This window comes from Coffea eugenioides, chromosome 3 (genome assembly GCF_003713205.1).
Source record: "Coffea eugenioides isolate CCC68of chromosome 3, Ceug_1.0, whole genome shotgun sequence".
NCBI classification, from domain to species: domain Eukaryota; kingdom Viridiplantae; phylum Streptophyta; class Magnoliopsida; order Gentianales; family Rubiaceae; genus Coffea; species Coffea eugenioides.
In genome coordinates, this window is record NC_040037.1 from 18,976,317 (window position 1) to 18,997,616 (window position 21,300).

The 21,300-nt window shown below is 33.1% G+C and overlaps 1 protein-coding gene across 9 annotated transcripts; it reads left to right on the top strand.

The window, feature by feature from the left end:
- Positions 1-10,370: 10,370 nt before the first annotated feature.
- LOC113767119 (dolichyl-diphosphooligosaccharide--protein glycosyltransferase subunit STT3A-like) lies at positions 10,371-14,662 on the top strand. 9 transcript variants are annotated; one of them, XR_003467864.1, is made up of 9 exons: positions 10,381-10,877; positions 11,180-11,259; positions 11,817-11,913; positions 12,151-12,236; positions 12,626-12,721; positions 12,902-12,982; positions 13,069-13,208; positions 13,667-13,810; positions 14,384-14,662. XR_003467864.1 is itself a non-coding variant. In XM_027311297.1 (6 exons), exons 1-4 carry the CDS (start codon positions 10,957-10,959, stop codon positions 13,201-13,203), a joined length of 351 nt encoding a protein of 116 aa, XP_027167098.1. In that variant the 5' UTR covers positions 10,889-10,956; the 3' UTR covers positions 13,204-13,208; positions 13,667-13,810; positions 14,384-14,662. The 9 variants fall into 9 exon arrangements, 2 of the variants coding, with proteins under 2 accessions (XP_027167098.1, XP_027167097.1); XR_003467865.1 differs by having other exon boundaries at positions 10,382-10,877; positions 11,849-11,913; XR_003467861.1 differs by having other exon boundaries at positions 10,375-10,877; positions 11,180-11,913.
- The last annotated feature ends 6,638 nt before the right edge of the window (positions 14,663-21,300 follow it).

A 21,300-nucleotide genomic window follows, 5' to 3' on the forward strand; every position in this document is an offset into this window, starting at 1 on the left:
CTTGGGGATTCTTTCAGTCATCTCCCTTTCCCCCTCTCAATTTCACAAGAAAAAAAACAACCACTCCAACTTTCCCCTAACTCTCCCTCTCGATTTTCTTTTCTTTTTCCCCTTTTCTCTCAACTCACAACACAAAAACATGTTGGAGAAAATGGGGATTACAAGTGTATACTACAAAACTATTACAAGAATAATTTCAAGAACTTGACTAAACTAATTATAGCAATTTCTATTTTTCTTTTTATTATCCTTAGAATTAGTATTTTCACGTTTCTTTCTTTTGAAATTGGAAGACTTTCTTTCATTCACAAAATTCACTTTAGACTCATCCTCCACTTTCACTTTAGATTCACCATTCACATCTTTTTTTTGAAGATTTCTAACATCTTCTTCAATCCTTAGATATTTCAAAACACCATCGAAAGTCAAATTTTCAGAAGTATGAAGCAATTTCTTTTACTAGTCATTCCAACTAGGAGGCAACTTGGCAATAATAGCTCTCACTTGAAATGCATCTGAAATTTCAACACTTAAATCTTTGAATTTCGAAACAACCATTTGCAAATTGTGAATTTGATCAAGAAGTAGGGAATTGCCTGTAAATTTGAACTCGAAGTATGTTTTGATAAGAAACTTATCTGAGTCTTGCTTTTGATTGACATGACGATGCTCAAGGATAGCCCAAATATCCTTTGGTGATTTGATGATTGTGAATAAATTATAGAAACTATCTGACAAAGTATTTGAGGATATGACCTCTACATACCACTTCATTTTCTTCACACTTTTCCCTTTGTCTCTTCAAAACCTTTGAATCGTCATCCCTTGGAGGAGAAATTTCTGGAAGATTCGGATTCAACACGTATGCCACCTTCAAGATTGTCAAGAAGAAGATCATCTTATCCTTCCATCTAGTGAAATTGGTTGCAATTTCATCCAAGTAATACAACTTGGCAAAGTCTTGATTCATCATCTAGATAACACGTCTGGAAGATCCGGATTCAACACATATGCCACCTTCAAGATTGTCAAGAAGAAGATCATCTTATCCTTCCATCTAGTGAAATTGGTTGCAATTCCATCCAAGCGATACAACTTGACAAAGTCTTGATTCATCATCTTGATAACACGATCTTGAGTAGACTCCATACCAATCTCAAATAACACATTAACATTGTTGGAGAAAATAGTGATTACAAGTGTAAGAAACCTACTACAAAGTTATTATAAGAATAATTTCAAGAACTTGATTAAACTAATTTTGGAAAATTCAAGAGAGTTTTCAAGGTATATAATCACTCTCCTTAAGGTGTTATTTGCTCCCACTATCTTACTAACCAGGTTGAGATGGTAAATTACCTCTGGGATACAATGGAAATGAAAGTTAGCTTATAACAAGTTTAAACTTAATTTTCACAAGAAAGGGATGCAAGAAATTGCTTTTGCAAATCTAAAATACCTTAAGCACAGGTTATCACAAGGAAGGTTTAGGCTACCTTTATTTATAAGTAATCTAAGAGCAAAAGTACATGAACTTCATTTAATGTCCATTTATGAGTGTAGTACACCAAATATATGAACTAATGAACTTGAGAAGATACAACAATGTATCTTCACTTAATATCCATTCATGAATTAAGTACTTCAAGTATATGAATTGAGTAGTTCCATGAACCAATAAACTTGAGAAGATACATCAATGTATCTTCACTTAATATTTATTTATAAATTTAGTACACCAAATACATAAATTGAGTGGTTCTATAAATGAACTAATGAATTTGAGAAAATACATCAACATACCAATGAATTTTGTAGGAAATTCATAAATCAAACTTCTAGACAAGAAAAGAAAAATCAAGTCGCAAATCATGATCAATTTTCATACTACAAAATAATTTTCAATATTCCCCTATTTAGTTTGTAGTATGAAATGTTAAATCAACACTTATGATATCATGCATAAAGAAAAGTAATTTTCATTTTAAACATTTTCTTAGTGTAAATAATTCACAAGTTCTAATCAAATTAAGGTGGCTAGATTGATTAAACCAAGATTTGAAATTAGAATAGAATTATCACACACATAAACTAATCAATTTGCACCCAACAATCACATATCATTATTAGCACTATTACCGACCATGTACTCATTCTAGTTCATGATCATGTGTAAAAGATTACTTTGTACTTTTATTAGAAGCGGCACTAATTCTATGATCATATAGGTAAACTATATTTCTAATTTTAACAAATAAGGCACTAAGAAATATGTTGATTAAGAGAATACTTCTCAACCTGCTCAATTAAGAGTAACATGATGTACTACCACTTAGAATAGTGTACACAAAAGATTGTAATACAAACAATAATATATTAGCAACTTGTTTTTACCCTTTAAACATTTCCAACTAGGGGTAGTACTAGAAGAAGGTTGGATTACCATTCTAAGTGAATCTATACAAAAGATTTTAATCCCATTCCTGACGTTGTCGAATTCACCAAGTCTGTGACAGCCCCACCTCCCCCTAAGGCGAACCAAAGGGTTCGGCGGACCGCCTGCCCAGCTCTCGCCGGGACTCAGATCTGGAACGAACGGAAACTTACCAAACGCTCAGAAGAACTTCGAGGAAATAACATTCAGAACCCAATTGAGCCGAACTATAAGATACAATCAATCTTTAGGACAACGTTCCCACAGACATATAACCATAAGGAAACACTGTACAATATACATATTAGTAAGTTTACACACCAAAAGAAACATTTTATTAAGATACATTTAGGGTTTCCAAATTGTCAAGGAGCTATACCCAAAAGAGCAAAAGAATTTCTAACTAACCCAACTCAGTCTTCAAAAACATCGAAGTTCCAAAAGATGGTTCCCTGTAATGAAAACAAGGATAACGGGACGGGGTGAGGTAAAAGCTCAATGAGGTACCAAAAGTATAAACAGTAGAAATCATGAGAAAACACTTTTAGGGTACATATACACATCAAATACGAGAAATGAATGAACACCACAATTTAAAGAATACAGGTGGCTCTCAAGAGCCCAATCCCCGTTGCAATACTTGATCCAATCTAGTTGACCCTCCGTCAACATTCAAATAAAGGAACCAGTCCAGTAGAACACCACTTTAACGCCAAATCCCGTCCACCAACCATATCCCTTACCGGGTCCGGACGCCAAACAGGAACAAGAATGGTAATACTCGAGTATACCGGAAATCCAGAGTCTCCAATACCCATAGATTCCCTAGGAACAGACACCCATGGATTGTCAATTTCCTAGACCAAGCCCTTGCTGGCTCGATTCAATCAACTCCCCATGAGGTTGAGTTCAGATGTAACAGGAAGGTCGTTGGATACACTTCCAAACGACATTATAACAGGCGCAGGTAACAGATTCAAGTATATACAGGAAACAAGCCACACATGCCAGAGAACGAGTGTGATAAAGTACACACTCACCTCGTACAGAATAAACAGTCGATAAAGACATTCAAATAGCAATTTACAAGTACAGATAATCATTTTAGCAATAATTCAGGGGAGTGGTACACTCACCGGTTCCAGTACAGATACTTCAAAAGTTTTTTACCCAAAGTGGCTTTAATCGCCAAGAAACCCTAAAATAATCAAGATAAAACAATTATAGTTCGCACATCCACAAACCCAGTAAATGGAATGCATAAATGAGGCACGACTACATGTCGTACGCCTTTCCAGGTTAAGTACTAGTACAGAAGAATAAAAATATGACTTTTGAGTAAAAAGATAACAGTTGGTCCTAGGGTTACAAACAACCCTCAAAACCCTTCATTTTTACTAAGATCAACTCAACTTGAAGGAATCGCGTAGCCCTAAAATTTTGGGCAGCATGCCCTCTGTATTTTGCTATATTCCAGCCATTTATGGCGTCATTGTTTTTTCTCAAGTCAGTCCAATTCAACACATAAGAAATCTCAATACAATAGCCCTTCAACTAGGCTCAAGTTTATCCAAATACAAAGTAAGTCTAGGAATGCGACTAGAAATCAAGTTTTAAGGACAAAAGCTAAATAGTAGGTTTGACGTCTCTTAGCTGAACAGACACAACCGAAGCTACACTTATCGGATTGGGGTACAATTTATACCGTTTCGAAACTAAGATAAAGGCCTACAACTTTGATGAAGACCACTTAGTCCAGTTTGTAGTGTATCTAGGTCAAAATTTTAAATTACAGAACCAACATCTCACAATCAGACTAGTTAACTGCACTATGATTAAACGACAATAACTCAGGCTACCAAAGTCCGATTGAGGTGTATCTTATGGCGTTTAGAAGCCAAGACATATACCTACATTTCTTATGAAGACCTCCAAAGCTAAATCATGCATTTTCAGATTCAAAATTGAAATCCCCACGAAGACAGAAAACTGTCCGCCAAAATAGGGCTTATGGGCAGTCAAGGGTATTTTGGTCATTTCACATACTACGGTGCTCCGATTGAGCTGAAATTTTGTAGGCAACTATTTAACATCGTTTGCTACAACTTTCATGTTTTAATCTAATCCTGATTCGGCCTCTAACATGGCCAAACAGAACCGGGAAGAATAGGGTTAATTGAAACCCTAAACTGGAATTTCCGCACCAAACCAGAAATTTTCCGCAACCAATCATATCCAACATATACCAACTTCATTTTACACTATAACAAACCATCAATCCATGACTAAACAACAATTACTATATAAAAACAGAAAAATCAATAATAAATCAAAACTCCATCAAAACTCCACTTCCAACCATCAAACCTATTACAAATCAACATATTTAGCCACAAACGCCACTAATTTGACATTAACATGTACAAAGAGGAAGTTGTAAGCAAAGTACCTTGACACCTTAAGAAAGATAGTAGCTTAGGGGTTTTCCTTCCAAAACAACTCCACCAAGATCTTCAAACTCCCTTAGCAAGTCACTTTTGTGGACTAATTCAAGGTTTAATCGGTTGGATTTCAAGATTTGTGCAAGAAATGGAAGATATAGTTGAAGCTTTCTTTTCTTTTCTCTCAAGGTGAGGTTCGGCCAAGAAGGTTAGGAAATGAAAATGATTTAGGTCAAAATTGGAGTTTTAGTAAAGTTAAGAAAGTTAGGCAAAAGTTAGGCAAGTCTACCTTCCAATCGTGACGCGACACATGGCACTTTTAATGGGTCAAGCTTATCTTCTTTTTTCCAATAGTTAATCTATATAGCTAATTTCTAATTATCTCCTAGCACCTAGTAAATTAATCCCGGTATACAAAACGTAACCTAATTGGTCGAATTTGTCGCACTTAACGCCACTAGCGGGTCCCACGTCCAAGATACACTCTTTATTTCTCATGAGCTAACTTATATTAGAAAAATGATTTAAAAACTATCTTTACTTATAAAAATCTCAGAAAAATCAATATAATAGGGTATAGTGACGAAAATGCATGCGAGAAAATAAAATGAAATATTATGAAATAAAGAAAATTTACGGGTCCGCACAAAGTCTCTCGCAAGAGTTATAGTCAACGGATCCGTTAAATTATTATAAGTTCTTACAAACATAACTGTGACAACGCCATCATTCAACATTTGTCTAATATAGGTGTGTCTCAAATTTATATGTTTAGATTTACCATTATACACTTTGTTCAATACTCTAAACATAGTAGTCTCACTATCACAATACAATGCAATTACAGGCATAGGACGAGGTCACAAATTTATATCATGTAATAAATCTCCAAACCACTTCATCTCTGTGCATGCAAAAGCTAAAGTTATGAATTCAGCTTCCATAGTGGAATGAGTAATCACAGTTTGTTTCTTTCAAACCTAAGAAACAACTCTACTACCCAGCATAAAGATCCATCCACTAGTAGGATTTTGATCACCAATACTAGTTACTCAACTAGCATCTGTATGCCCCTCAAGAACACTTGGAAAATTGTTGTAGAATAGACCCAAATCTTTGGTTCTTTTAAGAAAACCAAGAATTCTAGTCACTACTTTCCAATGATATTTACTAGGATTCTTGGTATACCTAATTAGTCTACACATTGAATAAGAAATATCTGGTCTTATACAACTCATTGCATATATTAAACTTCCAATTACACTTGCATATTCTAATTGAGTAATTGGATTACCAGCATTTTCATATAATTTAAAGTTAGAATTAAAGGGAGTACTAGCCTCTTTCATATTCAAATGTTGATACATTTTCAAAATTTTATCAACATAATGTGATTGTGAAAGTGCAAATGCCCATTATGTTTCTTAACTTTAATCCCTAAGATAGTATCCACCTCTCCAAGATCTTTCATTTTAAAATTGACAGAGAGATGGTTCTTAGTATCTACTACCGCTTGGTAGTTAATACTAATAATTAGCATGTCGTCTACTTAGAAACAAATGATCACTCCATACTTATCACTAAATTTCGAATTAATGCACTTGTCAGCATTATTTGACCTAGATCCATATGAAAGTAAAACAAATTCAAATTTTTCATGCCATTGTTTAGGTGTTTGTTTCAATCCATATAATGATTTTACAAGTTTACACACCTTATTCTCATTTTTGGGTAGCACAAAGCCGTCCGGTTGTTCCCTATATGTTTCTTCATCTAAATCACCATTTAGAAAGACTGTCTTGACATCCATTTGATGTACACAAGAGCAAAAGTAATCTAATGGATGCAATTCTTGCAACCGGTGCATATGTGTCGAAATAATCAACACCTTCCTTTTGTTTAAAACCTTTGGCCACCAACCTAGCTTTATAGGTTAGTATGGATCCATCCGTGGCATATTTCTTTCAAAATATCCACTTATAATCAATAAGTTTAGAACCATATGGTAAATCAACTAGGATCCAAGTTCCGTTAGATAACAATGAATCCATTTCATCATTTACTGCTTCTTTCCTTAAAATTAGTATTTTCAGGTTTCTTCCTTTTGAAATTGAAAGACTTTCTTTCATTCACAAAATTCAGTTTAAACCCATCTTTCACTTTCACTTTAGATTCACCATTCACATCTTTTTTTTGAAGATTTATAGTATCTTCTTCAATCCTTAGACGTTTCAAAACATCATTTAAAGTCAAAATTTCAGAAGTATGAAGCAATTTCTTTTGGTAGTGATTCCAACTAGAAGGTAACTTAGCAATAATAGCTCCCACTTGAAATGCTTCTGAAATTTCAACTCTTAAATCTTTGAGTTTTGAAACAATCAATTGCAAATTCTGAATTTGATCAAGAAGTGGAAAATTGTTTGTAAATTTGAACTCAAAGTATTTTTTGATAAGAAACTTATCTGAGCCTTGCTTTTGATTGATATGTTGACACTTAAGAGTAGCCCAAATCTTCTTTGGTGACTTGACGATTGTGAATAAATTATAGAGACTATCTGACAAAGTATTGAGGATATGACATCTACATACCACTTCATCTTCTTCACGCTTTTCCTTTTGTCTCTTCAAAGCCTCTGAATCGTCATCCTTTGGAGGAGGAATTTTTGGAAGATCCGAATTCAACACGTATGCCACCTTCAATACTGTCAAGAAGAAGATCATCTTATCCTTCCACCTATTGAAATTGGCTCCGGTTTCATCCAAGCGGTTCAAGTTGACAAAGTCTTGATTCTTGAGTAAACTCCATACCAGTCTCAAATAACACTTTTAGACTGTTGGAGGAAATAGGGATTACAAGTGTAAGGAATCTATTACAAAGCTATTACAAGAATAATTTCAAGAACTTGACTAAACTAATTTTGGAGAATTCAAGAAAGTTTCCAAGGCATGCGATCACTCTCCTTAAGGTGTTATTTGCTCCCACTATCTTGCTAACCGAGTTGAGATGGCAAATTACCTCTAAGATATAATGGAAACGAAAACTAGCCTATAACAAGTTTAAACTTAATTTCACAAGAAAGGGATGCAAGAAGTTGGTTTTGCAAATCTAAGATACTTTAAGCTCAAGTTGTCACAAGAGAGGTTTAGACTACCTCTATTTATAGGCAATCTAAGAGTAAAAATACATGAACTTCACTTAATATCCATTTATGAGTATAGTACACCAAATACATGAACTAATGAACTTGAGAAGATACAACAATATTTATGCATTTTCTTCTACAAATCAAAGATAAAAAAAGGAGCAGTCGATTTGACGATTGAAATTTGGGTTTTGTTTATGCATATAAAGTGTTTGAAAAATGCCAAAGGGAAAAATTGAATTAAGTTGGGTTGTTTCTTGTTCATTTAAGACCATAATTGCACTCTAGGATCCATAAGGGTTGTTTTGGTGTAAATTTTGTGAATTTTGGTGAAGATTTGGGTGAATTAGAAAAATAAAAATCCGACTGTAAATTACTTATTTTGGTACTTTTCGTGCATTTTCGTGAAAAATCAAGTCCTAAACGGATTCTATGCAAAAAATCGAGTAGAGAGATGCATTTTGATGAATTTTTCTGACAAAAAATATTGCCAGCGACCAGCTGCTGAGGCGGCATCAGCCATGATCGTTGGCCGCTGAAGCTTTCACTCCACCGGAGAAGAAGAAAAGAGAAGGGAAGAAGAAGAAGAAGAAGAAGAAGAAAAAAGCAAGAGAAAAAAAGAGAAAAAAAAGGAAAGAAAAAACATTGGGCTGGTTTCATTTTTTCTGGTGGACTTGTGCCACTACAAGAAATTTGGCCTTTTGTGACAACATTCTCTGTGACAACATAGAAACTTGTCACAATTGAAGACTTTAGTGACGACACTAAAAGTCGTCATGCTTGATCGTGGGTTCACCCGTCAACAGTGACAACAAGGGATAAGTCGTCACAGTATGGATGGCGCGCAACTATGCAGTCTGGCAGGAGATCAACATTGTGATGACTGGAAAAGACGTTGTCACTGTAGGACCAATTTCAGTGACAACTTTTTAATATCGTCACAGTATGGTGATACGTTCTAAATTAGTGACAACAAGTAGTCGTCACTGTACAAAGCGTTTATTCTCATCCCACTTTCACTAATTCTACTATGTCACCCTAATATTTTCAATATGGCCCATATGTTGTAAATAAATTTTATTAATTCTATTATGGCACCCTAACTTTTGCTTTTTGACCCCATATACCACCTTAATTTTTTCAATATGGCCCATGTGTTATAAATAAATTTTATTAATTCTACTATGACACCCTAAATTTTACATTTTAGCCCCATATACCACATTAATTTTTTGATATGGCCCATGTGTTGTAAATAAATTTAATTAATTATGTTATTTCACTGAACTTTTATATTTTAGGCCCATATTTGGTAAACTAATCTCATTAACTCTACCATGACACTAGTGTCTTTTGCAATTTAGCCTCGTATGCGATAAAGAAAGGTTGTATTAATTCTATTATGGCACCCTATGCTTTTACACATTAGGTTATATTCATCATTAGCAAAATGAGGAAGGTATTGTAAAAAAAGATGTTTACCTATTTTTTAATTATTCCAAACTTAACTAATAGCTAGTTATAAATTTAAAAAATATTATGAATTCATTATTTAGTTCTCTTGACAATATATAGGAAATTACTGATTAACATAGTGTGAAAATAATAAGCGGAGAGAATAATAAAATTTAATATGAAATTAAGTAAAAATTTTGACAATTGCATGACTGGAGTTTGTTATGTATTACAATTTACAATAATCAAATTGGATCTATGGTTAATGAATCAGTACTTGTATCAAATAGATTTAGTGTTTCATATATGTATTAGTAAACCATTTTGGTTATTTGATCAACTAAACAGATTGTTTGGTCTTGTCAGACCACACTTCGTGCATAATTGATAACATTATTAAATTGATAACAAAAATATTTGCCTTTAAAGATCTTTTTTTGAATCATAAACATATTTGTAATAAGCCTTTTAGTTTTTGAACATTATTTTTGGTAGAGGTCCTAATGTCGAGATGCTTTGATTCAAGTTTTCGACCTTTGCTGAGCTGCTCGGTAAAAATAAATTTTCAAAATTTAGTAAAAAACCTATGTTAATAAAAAAAAGAAAAAAATTCAATAAACATTATTTTGAACATTAATAAAATTTTTAAGAAAATCCTATTTAATAAAATTTTTAGTTTTTGAACATTATTTTGTCATAGAGATCCAAAAAAAATCCTATGTTAGTAAAAAAAATCCAAAAATATTAAAATTTCATATTCTAAAGTTTTAATATTACAAATAAAGTTTTAATACAACTTGTGAGTTAAAAAAGTTCAAAATAATAAACAATCTTAATTACACATAGATGGGAAAAAAAAAAGAGATATTAGAGAAGGCGTTATTTTTATAAAGAAAGGTTCAAATAGTTTGTACAAAAAAGAATGAAAGCGTTACTTTTTGTGCTAAGTTAAAATGGAAGCGGGAAGCTGAAAATTCAAGGTGTAGAGGCGGGGTGAACAAAATGAGATAGAAACGACGTCGTTTTGGCAAGAGTTAAACTAAAACACTCACAACACTTATCATTTCTTCTTTCTCGTTGAAAATTTTCGTACCGCATTTTCTCTCTCTCGTTGAAAGTTTCGGACATTATCATCTTCTCCATTTCTTCTTATGCTTTACTGTCATCTTGCTGAAATTATCCACAAAATCACTTTAAATCACCTTTTTCATCCCTAATTTGAGCTACCCAAAGGATTTGGGCAACTTTAGTGACCTCGCAAATAGCAAAAATCCCTAGATTGGTGCTGCACTTGCTTGCTGGCAAGAACACAGAAAATTGGCCGTGAATTTTGGGGGAAAGCCAGAGTTCGAAGACTGAATCTTAAGGACAACAAGAGCTAAGGGAGTGAAGGCATAATTTGAGGTATGTAATCTCAATATTTTCCATCTAATTTCGATATTTTTTTGTCAAATGTAGGTCGGATAGACTGAATCTTGAGTTTATGGGTCAAATTTTCCACTTAAATCTTGAGTATTGGTTCAACTTCGCCGACTCAGGTTTTCCTTCTTTTTTTGGTCATAACTTTTTCGTTCAAATTAATTCAGTTGCTGTTCTTCGCTTCCAATTAATCGTTAACTATGTTCTTTCTTTCTTTCTTTTTATTTTTCTTTTCTTTCTTTCTTATAGATTTATTTACTTAGCATTCTACTTTTCCTTTTGTGCAGACGGCGATAGCCGCTTGACTGGCAATGATGCTATGAAAATTTTCGCCATGTCCAATTTGTCTAGGCCTGAACTCAAGCAGGTATATTCTGTTATGTGTCTGGATGGGGAATTATTGTACGCACATAGTAGGTAGGTGATGTGGATGAATAATTTAATATCGATTATGGAAAGGACCTTCTCTCTCTCTCTCGGAGGAAAAATGTTAAATGTGCGATTGGTCTACTGCTTAAGAAATATTATTAGTATAGTCGATTTGGAGTTTTTTTTAATTGTTTTGGTTATTGGTTTAGTAAGTGAGTCGAAGTGCTAGATTTATGAAATCTGATGTACCTGTATCTGCGTTTTAATTTTATGCACTCCAAAGTGGAAATTGTCAATGTCAAAGGCAGTTTTGATATATTCATCTACCAGCGGAAAACTCTAATTGCCGTTAGGAGATGAAATTGAATTACTAAGACATTGAAGGATTTTACCTTCGAAATTTTTGTTATCTCTCTTTTGCTGTTTACCTTTATTGCATTGATCATCGTCCTTACCAGGGTTTTAGAGCCATAGCGAGCCATATTTCTTTTCAATTGCTGGACTTATGGATTATCCGTTCTCTAGTTTGTTTGACCATTGTGATTGCTACCACAGTTGGTAATTTGCTCTTGAAACATGTTTGTTAGCGTATTTGAAGTGGCAGAGGAGTTTGAATTGAACTCCAGATATGTTGAATCCACAATTTCTTATGGTAAGTGACCTATTATTTTATGTCTTTATTTTTACCCTTGGCATCAATCTCCAGCTTTTTAGTTGTTTCTATGATTTTGGTTTGGGCTGTATTATCGGTTTTTATGTCTGGTTGTAGTATTGTCCAAATCTGTTTTGATTTATATTGAATTAGTAATGTCTTTAAGATAAATATGCCTCTTTAACGCTGTTATTCTACTCATCCTTGTACTAATGTCTTTGTAATTTCAAATATAAGTTGTCTTGGGAACATTGTTGGCTGCTTTGGTCCCTGTTCTGGGCTTTAATCCGGTCATGGCATCCGAGCATTTTGCTTCATTTTTGGTTAGTTCCAACTGGCTGGTTTTTCTGCCATTCTTGCTTTCTCATTCGCTATTACTGTAGTCAGGGATTCGCTTTTACTTTTTTTATGCTTCTCAATCTTTTTAAATTTATGCCTTATGTTGCTCTTAATCTCTAATTTTACTTTTCCATTCTTGGGCATGTACAGGTGTTTATTATTATTCATGTTGTAGCTCTTGTTTACTATATTAAAGGGATTCTGTCACTAAGAATGTTAAAAGTGGCTGTTACGCTTGTGTTTTCAGTTGGCCTATAAGTGCCTTTACTTGTAGTTTGTAAAGAAATTTGCTTGCTGTTATATTGTGTAAGTAGTAGCTAAGAGTTTCATAAAATTTTTTGGTTGACTTAATTACTTGTCATTCAAATTTCAGGGTAATTTGCTGTGCCATGGTGACTGTACTTATAGCATTAGTAGCCTCCAGCCCAACTAAGGGTTGGAGTGGGCGTAGTCTAAGTCTGCTTGATCCGTGAGTCTCTTCTGTCTGTCGAATTCTAGTTGCGAGTTCATGATTTGCTTGGAATCTATCTAAGTAGTTTCAAGGCAAAAGAAGTAACCAAACTTGAAATTTGATGCTTTAACTTTATACATATAGTTCTCTCTAGTGGAGTGGCTACTCATATCCAATCTATCTTGTTTGCAATTGCAGGCATGCTTTTTGCCACTTTCTGATGCAAGCTCCTTTAGCATCCTTTACATAGTTACATTAGTATATTTTTCAGGTGTCATGGTGAGATTAATTTGAAATATGTAAGCTTAATACTATTCTCTCTTGGCTTCCACTATGTTGAGCAACGTTCTCTTTTGTTGTTACAGGTGCCACTAATGCTTGTACTTGGTCCAGCAGTATGCAAAATGCCTGGAATTTCTCTTTCAGGAGCTTTTGATGTTCTTACTCATTCGCTCATATTTCAGTTGCCTAGTACATCAGAAATTTTTACATCTGATTAGAGAAGGTCTTTGGTTTTACTTGTTGAAGCATCTGTCATTGCTATATTTTTACTAGTTTTGTTGGTTGCGTTCTATGTGGTATGTATGCTTAATTTGGTCTAGTAAAAGAGGAATTCTTTTATCTTTTTGTTTGTTACTAGTTTGCTGCTCATGACTGAGAAAAACCCAATTGTAGCTGTTATGACTGTGGTAGCATTTTTTCCCATAATAAAAAGGTCTTGTCAATGTAATATTTAGACCTTTCTTTTAGTCGTGCCATTCTGAATTACACATTTTTTGCAAATTTAACTCCAAATACTATAATATAACCTGTGAGTGCTTTCTGAAAAGTTCGCAAAAAGATTGAGATGAAAGCAACACTTAAAAGTTTGGTTGTACTTTTTGGTCCTTATGCTGGATTTCCATGTTGTTCTTTGGCTTCCTGGTTGAGCTCTTCACTATTTACAGATGATTTTTCATGTAGGTTCATTGTGTCTGGGCAGCAGCAGAAGCATGTTCAATACCCTTCATAGTGCTAACAAGTCAATCTCATGATGGCCTTCGCATTTTTTATGACTTCAAAGAGGCCTATGCATGGTTGAGCCATAACACAGATGTAGATCATAAAGTGAGTTGTCATTCTTTCCACAATATAAATCTTTGCAAATTTTAGTAATTTTTGTTGCACCTAGTGTATAGAATCCACACAAACCAAAGCCATGAATAGAAATTCAAATGGAAATATGAACCAGTGCCACAAGGCAAGCTGGATGAAGTTAGCTATTGGAAGAAAGAGAAGACCTTCTGTACATAAGGCTGAAATCTGCAATTGGCAATGCTGTTATATTGCATCTCTGTTTTCCTCTTGAAGTATAAGCCTTTGAATAAGGAAGGGTTTTGATGTATGCTTGGTGAATTGAAACTAGTATCTTAGTGAGACCTTAAGCACTTGAGGATGATTTATTGGAAAAACAATTGGTCAAGTTAAATGGAGTTCCTGGAAATAGTTGATAGTATTGGATTCTTTTCTACAAAACAGAGTGTTAGCTTGTATTGAGTGCACTAACAAAGCACATGCGCATTCTTATTATTCAGGTTATTATTGAGTGCACTAACATAGCTTGACTGATTTTTTTTTTTACTTAAGTTCACAGTAGTTGGATATGCTGAAACTCTAAAGAAAAGTTTATTTTCAATGCAGTCTAACTTCATATTTTGATCATGAGAAGACTGATGCTCGTGCTGCAAGAGATGCTCAAAATCTGACCACAGCTGTGTAGTCTATGCTTTAGTGGCAAAATCTAGTATTCTATCTTTTGGGAAGGATATGTATTGGCCATTAGAACTTACAACTGATTATGTGGGATTACTATATTCCCAACATTTGTGGTTCACTTCTGTTTTGACTAATTTGGAGATGTGTTATGGCCAAATATATGAATTTGTGGCATATATTCTATGTTGGTTTTGCCTTTTGTCATATTGAATGTTTTGTTATATTTGTTGAAAATGGCATGGCAATACTATATTTGTATCGGTTAATTTCAACTCCTTTAGAAAAAATTCAGTGACAACCTCCCCAAAAGATGTCACTCTTAGCCAAATTTAATTTTTTTGGCTATAACTATCAGAACGAGAGCCATGGCAATGTTATATTTGGAATGAACAATTGCAGCTGTTGGAGACAAATTTGTAAGTGACGACCATTCTTGTCACAGAATACTAGGAGTGAGAGTGACAAGTTCAAGTCGTCACTGTGCAGGTCCACATTTGTGACGACTTTTGCTATCTTTTATGACAAAAAAATTTTTGCAACAGTGACAAGAAATGTCGTCACAGAAAACTATTCATTAGTGACGACTTATTCTTCGTCATTAAATATTAATATTTAGTGACGACTTTATATAGGTTGTCACAGGTACCTATTTGTGACATAGAATTAGTGACAACGATGTGACAATGGGAAAAGTCGTCACTATATTCATATAATGACGACTTTTGGATTTTTAGTGATGACTTTGTATTGTCACAAAAGGCCAAATTTCTTGTAGTGTGCTTATTTTTCGTTTGGCTTGTGACTGGGCTTTCGTTCTTTAAATTAAATATTTTCACTCTATTGAATTTTTACCAGTTTCTTTGGACTTTTTTTTTATTGAATTAGCCTACATTTTTCCTTTTGGGCTAGAGTAGTTCGGCCTAATATATTAAAAGTGTTGGCCCAATTTTGCTTCTAGACATTTTGCCTAAATCAGAAGTCAAATTTTACAATTTAGCCCTTAATCTTTTAAATAATTTTGCTATAACCCTAAATTTTTGAATTTCTTTCACTTAAGTCCTTAGTTTAATTATATTTTGGTCTCTAAACTTTATTTTACTTAAATTTGACCCCTAATCTTCTTAAAAATTATAATTTGACCCCAAAAACTTTCTAATTTTTATAATTTAGTCCCTACTTTTTATTATTTCTCAATTGCAATTGTCTCTCTTCTTTAATTGCAAATTGTGCTTTATTTAAATGTATTTAATTTATAAATTTTGGTTGCTTTATTTACATTTTTCAGAATAATAATGGAAATTTAGTATATGCTTACATTTTTTTAATTATCAATTAAATTGGTGCATTGACCCGTTTGTTAATTTTAAAAAAGTGACAACTTTCCATCTTTCTCATTTAGCCACTATTTCAAGGGAAGTATTCTCTGTTATTCTTTAAACTCTTTTTATATGCTCCTATGTGTTTTTATGTATGATTGCATGTTTTATGTATTTTTTCTTTTATTTACTCATTTTATTCATTTTAATCTTTCATTTATTTTATTTAATTTTGATGTTTGTTTGGAAGGCATTTAAATACTAAATTGTAATAGATAGGTTGTGTCTTCTTGCCCAAGAAATGTATTTAGTTAGACAAATGTAATAGATAGGTTGGATAAATTTATTATCGTATATTCCTCTTTTAAAATATAGTTAGGGCTCCCAATGTAATAGTTAGATCTTATTACTTGTATGTTTGTGTGTTTACGTGCTTACATGTTTATTTGTTTTTTTCTTGAATTTTGCATGTAGATATTATGCCTTTGTACTATGTAATCTATGTGCTCTATGTGTTTATTTATTTAATTATGCTCTATATACTTTATTTATTTATAATAAATATATGATGTTACCACATTAGTCCAATGTTAGTTGTGACTTTTCTTCCCGATTTCTCACTAGTCCAACGCTAGTGAGAACTTGTAGAAATGGGCTAGTCCAACGCTAGACACTTTAGACCATCGACACGCTAAATTCGTGTTTTGTGTGACATTTATTGCATTTCATGCATTTTTTCTTTTAAGTTATTTTCATGATATGTCCTCTTATTCCTTTATCCCTATGTGCGCAAATCATATCATTTAGATATTAGAAAAAAAAAGCTAATCCATTTGCTTGTTTAGATTAGAAGAGTCACCCTTCGAATATGAAAAATGGGCGAGTATGACTTTTTTAACCTTAGCATACTATTACCCCTCTATAAGAAGGAAAATTGCGTCATGAATCTTAGTCTCCGATACTCGTTATATTGCATTCCCCTCTTCTAGATCATGTATGTATCATAATTTTCTTTTGATTCTCATCTTTTGCATATTCGTGAGCTTTTCGAGGGATCATTTTTGGGTTTCATAATTAATGTGGTTTGCACCAATTAAGTCTTGAAGAGACATTTCGTCCCTTTCGATCCCCCTAAATTTAGTTTTGCATTCATATAAGAAACATCCAAATGTGATGAGTTAAAGGTTAGATTAGAAAAATTTTTGACTAATCTTGCAACTAGTCTTCGTTAGGTTGAAAGGGTGCCTTAGGTTTGAACCTATCAAACTGTTGCCTTCCTTTTCTTTAACCATGATTCCTGAACTCATTTTTTCTCATTTTCAAAGATCTGGAGTGGTTTAAAAGGATTTTATTTATTTTTTATTTAAAATATATTTTGGATGATTTAGTACACCTAAATTCGTTACCAAGTGGCAACTCTATTTTTCTAAAAATTCTTTTTAATTATTATTTTAGGATCAAACCGTGGCATATTCTAAGCCCCATTTTAGGCCTTTTTTCTTTATTTTTTAAAATAAAGTCAAATACTCATTTTTAACACTTTTTGTTTTATTTCAAAAAATGGGGCACGACAAAAATGAAGAAACTTGTTGGAGAAGAAAGTTATACCGAATCCCTCCAAGAATTCCTGGTTGGATTCCTAGAGGGATTCGAGATAGAAAGTGGTGAAGTTGGACAACAAAAAGATTGCGAAATAGGGGAGCAATCCCTTTAAGAATCCCTAGCCGGATTCATTTTGTCCCAAATTCTTGGAGGGATTCCGATTAGAAATTTCAGCCACAACTTGTGCATCTTGATTTCAACTCCATTATTTTCACACCTTTTGAGAGGCACTTTACAGATGATTTGTAGCTATAAAGTTGAGATTCTAGTAACAATTCTTGACCTTATTTTTCTATAAATATGTGTGTTAGTTTGAAAGCCAAAAATGTGGGCTTATTGGAGCCATTTTCACATTGAAGATACAAGCGAAGGGATTGAATATTCTCTATAAATAGAGTTTGTATATTTCATTTTAAGAAGAAAAAAACTTGAGGGGAGGTGAAAGAAAGACCACTAAAAATATAGTTCTCAACTAATTTCTTAGTTCTTTAGTTTAGGGTACTGTAAGATAGTTTAGATTAGTTAGATTTATCCTCTCTTGTATATAGCTAAACTTGGATGAAGATTGAGAAGTAAAGATGAAGCATTTGAACTCATATGACAAGAGTGATATCTCTCTACCACTTTCTATATTGTATTGAATTTTATGTTTAGTTATAGTACAAGTATGGATTGTGTTATATGTTTCTAAAGTTTATACTTAGAGTTATGAATGAACTTTCTTTATCTTATTAGTGATCTTTACTTGGTTATATGATGCTACTATTTTGAGCAACATAGTACTTTTATTTTTATAATCATGATTAATTGGCCATTAATTATGATAATCTTAAAATGATAAGTTTGCAAAGAGAATTGGGATTTAACACTAGTTTAAGGAAATGCTAAACCTAGGAAGCATGCTCACGAAAGTAGAGGTGCACTTTTGTGACTTTATTGATTTATTTCATGTAATTTTAGATGAACTAATGAACTTATAGTTAGTTTCATAACCACCAGAGTAGGTACGGATAAGTTATAGGTACAAATAATTCACTATAAGAATAGGTTTAAGATAAATTAGAAAATTACACTATATTTAGCCAAAATAATAACATTCAATTAACCGGTAGATTCACTTGCAAGAGTAGTTAGGAATTTCATGACTCTAGGAGTTTTCTATTGTTATTTTTACTATTTTTGTTACATGTTATGCTGTAGATTTAATTTCTTCCTATTTTGATAGTCTAAATAATAGAGGAAGTTTAGTAGTACCGGGAGTTATCCATTCTTTCCTGTGGATTCGACCATTAATACGTTGTACTCAATCACAAATTGTATACTTGCAAAAAATTGTGTGTGGAATATTTAGAAATTTGTAAATGTAAAATTTGACTGTGAATTGGGCTTAATTTTGTATGCATATACCATGCTCGTCAATTATAGTAAGCTATTCTTGGGCCATTGGTTAATTTGAACCTTTTTTGGTTCTTATAGTTGTAACCTTATAATAGGTTATCACTGCAATGTTAACGAATTCAATGATATGCGTGGTCTTTTAATCTGTTAATTTTGCTAATAATGTTATCAACTGGATTTAAGTAGGACGCATTCAAGAGACTAAAGTACAAAGTGTTCAAAATTAGAGTTTTAGGGTGCAAAATCAGAATGATGCATAATTTTGGAGGTGCAAAAGTAAAATTAGTCCATCTCTTTATGAAATTTAAGGCTGCTATGTTATGTTCTTGGATGAAGTGATAAATGAACTATTGATAGGGGCAATTTCACGTGGCAAATGACCATTTTATGAACAGTAGGTATAATAGTTTTTTGATAGAAAACTAGAAAAATTTTATTAAGCTGAAAATAGATCCGCAGTAATTGCAAAAGAAAGAAAGGATAGTGGAGAAAATCTCCAACTACAAGTATTTGAAATAGAACTAACATTCCTAGTTAATAAATGAGCAAGCACATTTAGATTCTTAGGAACCCAATTAGCCTCCAAAATGACGAAACTCTGTAAATTAACAAAGATATCATCTAACAGTACTCCATAGGTTGAATCATCAGATTCCATATTTTTAAGCATGTTGATGATCGTCAAAGAATCACCCTCTAAAATAATTTAGGAACCTTCAACTGAAGTAATGAGGAAATTGCAAATTTTGCAGCATAGGCTTCAATTCTTATAGGAGAAAAGATACCTAAAATTTTGTGAGAAATACCAGCAACAAAATTACACCATTCATCCCTCACAACAACTTTAACTCCAGAGTAGCCATCTTCGTAGAATATTACACCATCGAAGTTGGCCTTTAGAAAACCTACAGGGGGCTTTATCCAATGAAGTTGAGTAGTGGAAGAATGCATTGGAATGTTTGGCGATGTGTTTGCTTCATGGTATTTGTGTAAGAAATTGATAGAGAGAAAGACCAAACTGAGAGGATCATGATAGGAACCATCAAATAATGCACCATTTCGGTTAAGCCATAGATTCCAAAGAATTATGGCTACCAATTCCATGTCCTACTTTTTCAAAAGACGAAGAAGGCCAGGCAATCAATATGAAACTTGATCGGCAGAGTCTAATCTTATCTTTAGTGTTAAAAGCTGAGGGCCTAAACTTGAATTGCCACTAGACAGCACAAGAAAAGATGATTAACATCTTCAACAGGGGCCTTACATAAAGAGCATGTAGGATCAAGATAGACTCCACGACTATTCAACTTGGATGTTGTAGACAGAACACCTTTGCAAATTCGCCACATGAATATTTTAACTTTACTTGGTATGTTGAGTTTCCACAAGCAGGGCCAAATATCATCCACAAAACCATTACTCCCTGAAGCTACATCTTGCCAATTTGTGGATTGTGTTTTGATAAGATGAAAGGCACTTTTCACTGTGAATAAGCCATTTTTAGAATAGTGCAAGACGAGTTTATCTTGATTATGTTTGTCTCCCAATGAAATACTCATAATCAACTCTATCTCATCCTGCCAGAAAAGCTCTGGAAGCAACTCATATTTCCTGTAGACACCAAATTTTTGTCAATTTTTAATGTTTTCTTGAATTTTTTCTATTTAATGAGTTATTTGTTTTCTTGCATTTTAATGTGCATTTTTCTCATTTTTACAGGTTTGTTTTAGGAAAAGAAAAAACAAAACACAAAAAAAAAAAAGAAAACAACAACAAAAAAAAGAAAATCAAGAAACCAAAAATCATCCTAATCATTTTGTTTCACCAAATGCACTATTAATCCATTTTTACACTCAACCTCTATTTACCTTTCTTTTCATTTGGGACAAAATTCATCATTTGACAAAAACTACTCTACTCATTTCTTTGACTTTTAACAAGAACCAACTTACCCCAACTCTTGACCAAGCTCTCGGCCTCTCCCTCAAAAGGCAAGAAGAGAAGACAAAAAGACTCCAACTTACCCCCTCAAGCTCACTCACTCTCGGCCATTTTTTTTTCTCCCAACACACTCACACAAAACATCAAAAAAGGGCAGCAACCAGTTGGATTGAAGCTTGGGAATTTCATCAAAAATTTTAACAAAGGACTAATACTCTCATTGAGGTATCTCCTTTCATTTATTTTAATTTTTTTTCCAGCCTTTTTTTAATTAGTTATGTTATAAGCATGTCTAGTTGTTAATTTGTTTCTTTCTCTTGCTGGTTTTGTTATCATTGTGTTGTTAGGCAAGACATAAACTAGATTAATGAGAAAAGAATAAATTTTGTGTATGCATGCCAAGTGTTTGAAAAAATCCTCAAATGAAACAATGAATTAAAAAGCTGAATATTGTGCATGTATTTTTTTGTCAAAATAGATGACCATTAGCTAGTATAGGTTCGAAAATGTTTGGTTATCCAAAGTTTTTGAAGTTTTGAACCTTAGAAGTATATGAACAATTTTTCTTTATTTTTGGACTGTTTT

Bases quoted from the DNA above. Each gene is read 5' to 3' on its own strand.
- LOC113767119 (XM_027311296.1), top strand. From the start codon at position 10,957: ATGGGTCAAATTTTCCACTTAAATCTTGAGTATTGGTTCAACTTCGCC. The intron at 11,012-11,179 runs GTTTTCCTTCTT...CCTTTTGTGCAG, and splicing joins GTTCAACTTCGCCGACTCAG to ACGGCGATAGCCGCTTGACT. The intron at 11,260-12,150 runs GTATATTCTGTT...TTCAAATATAAG, and splicing joins CTAGGCCTGAACTCAAGCAG to TTGTCTTGGGAACATTGTTG.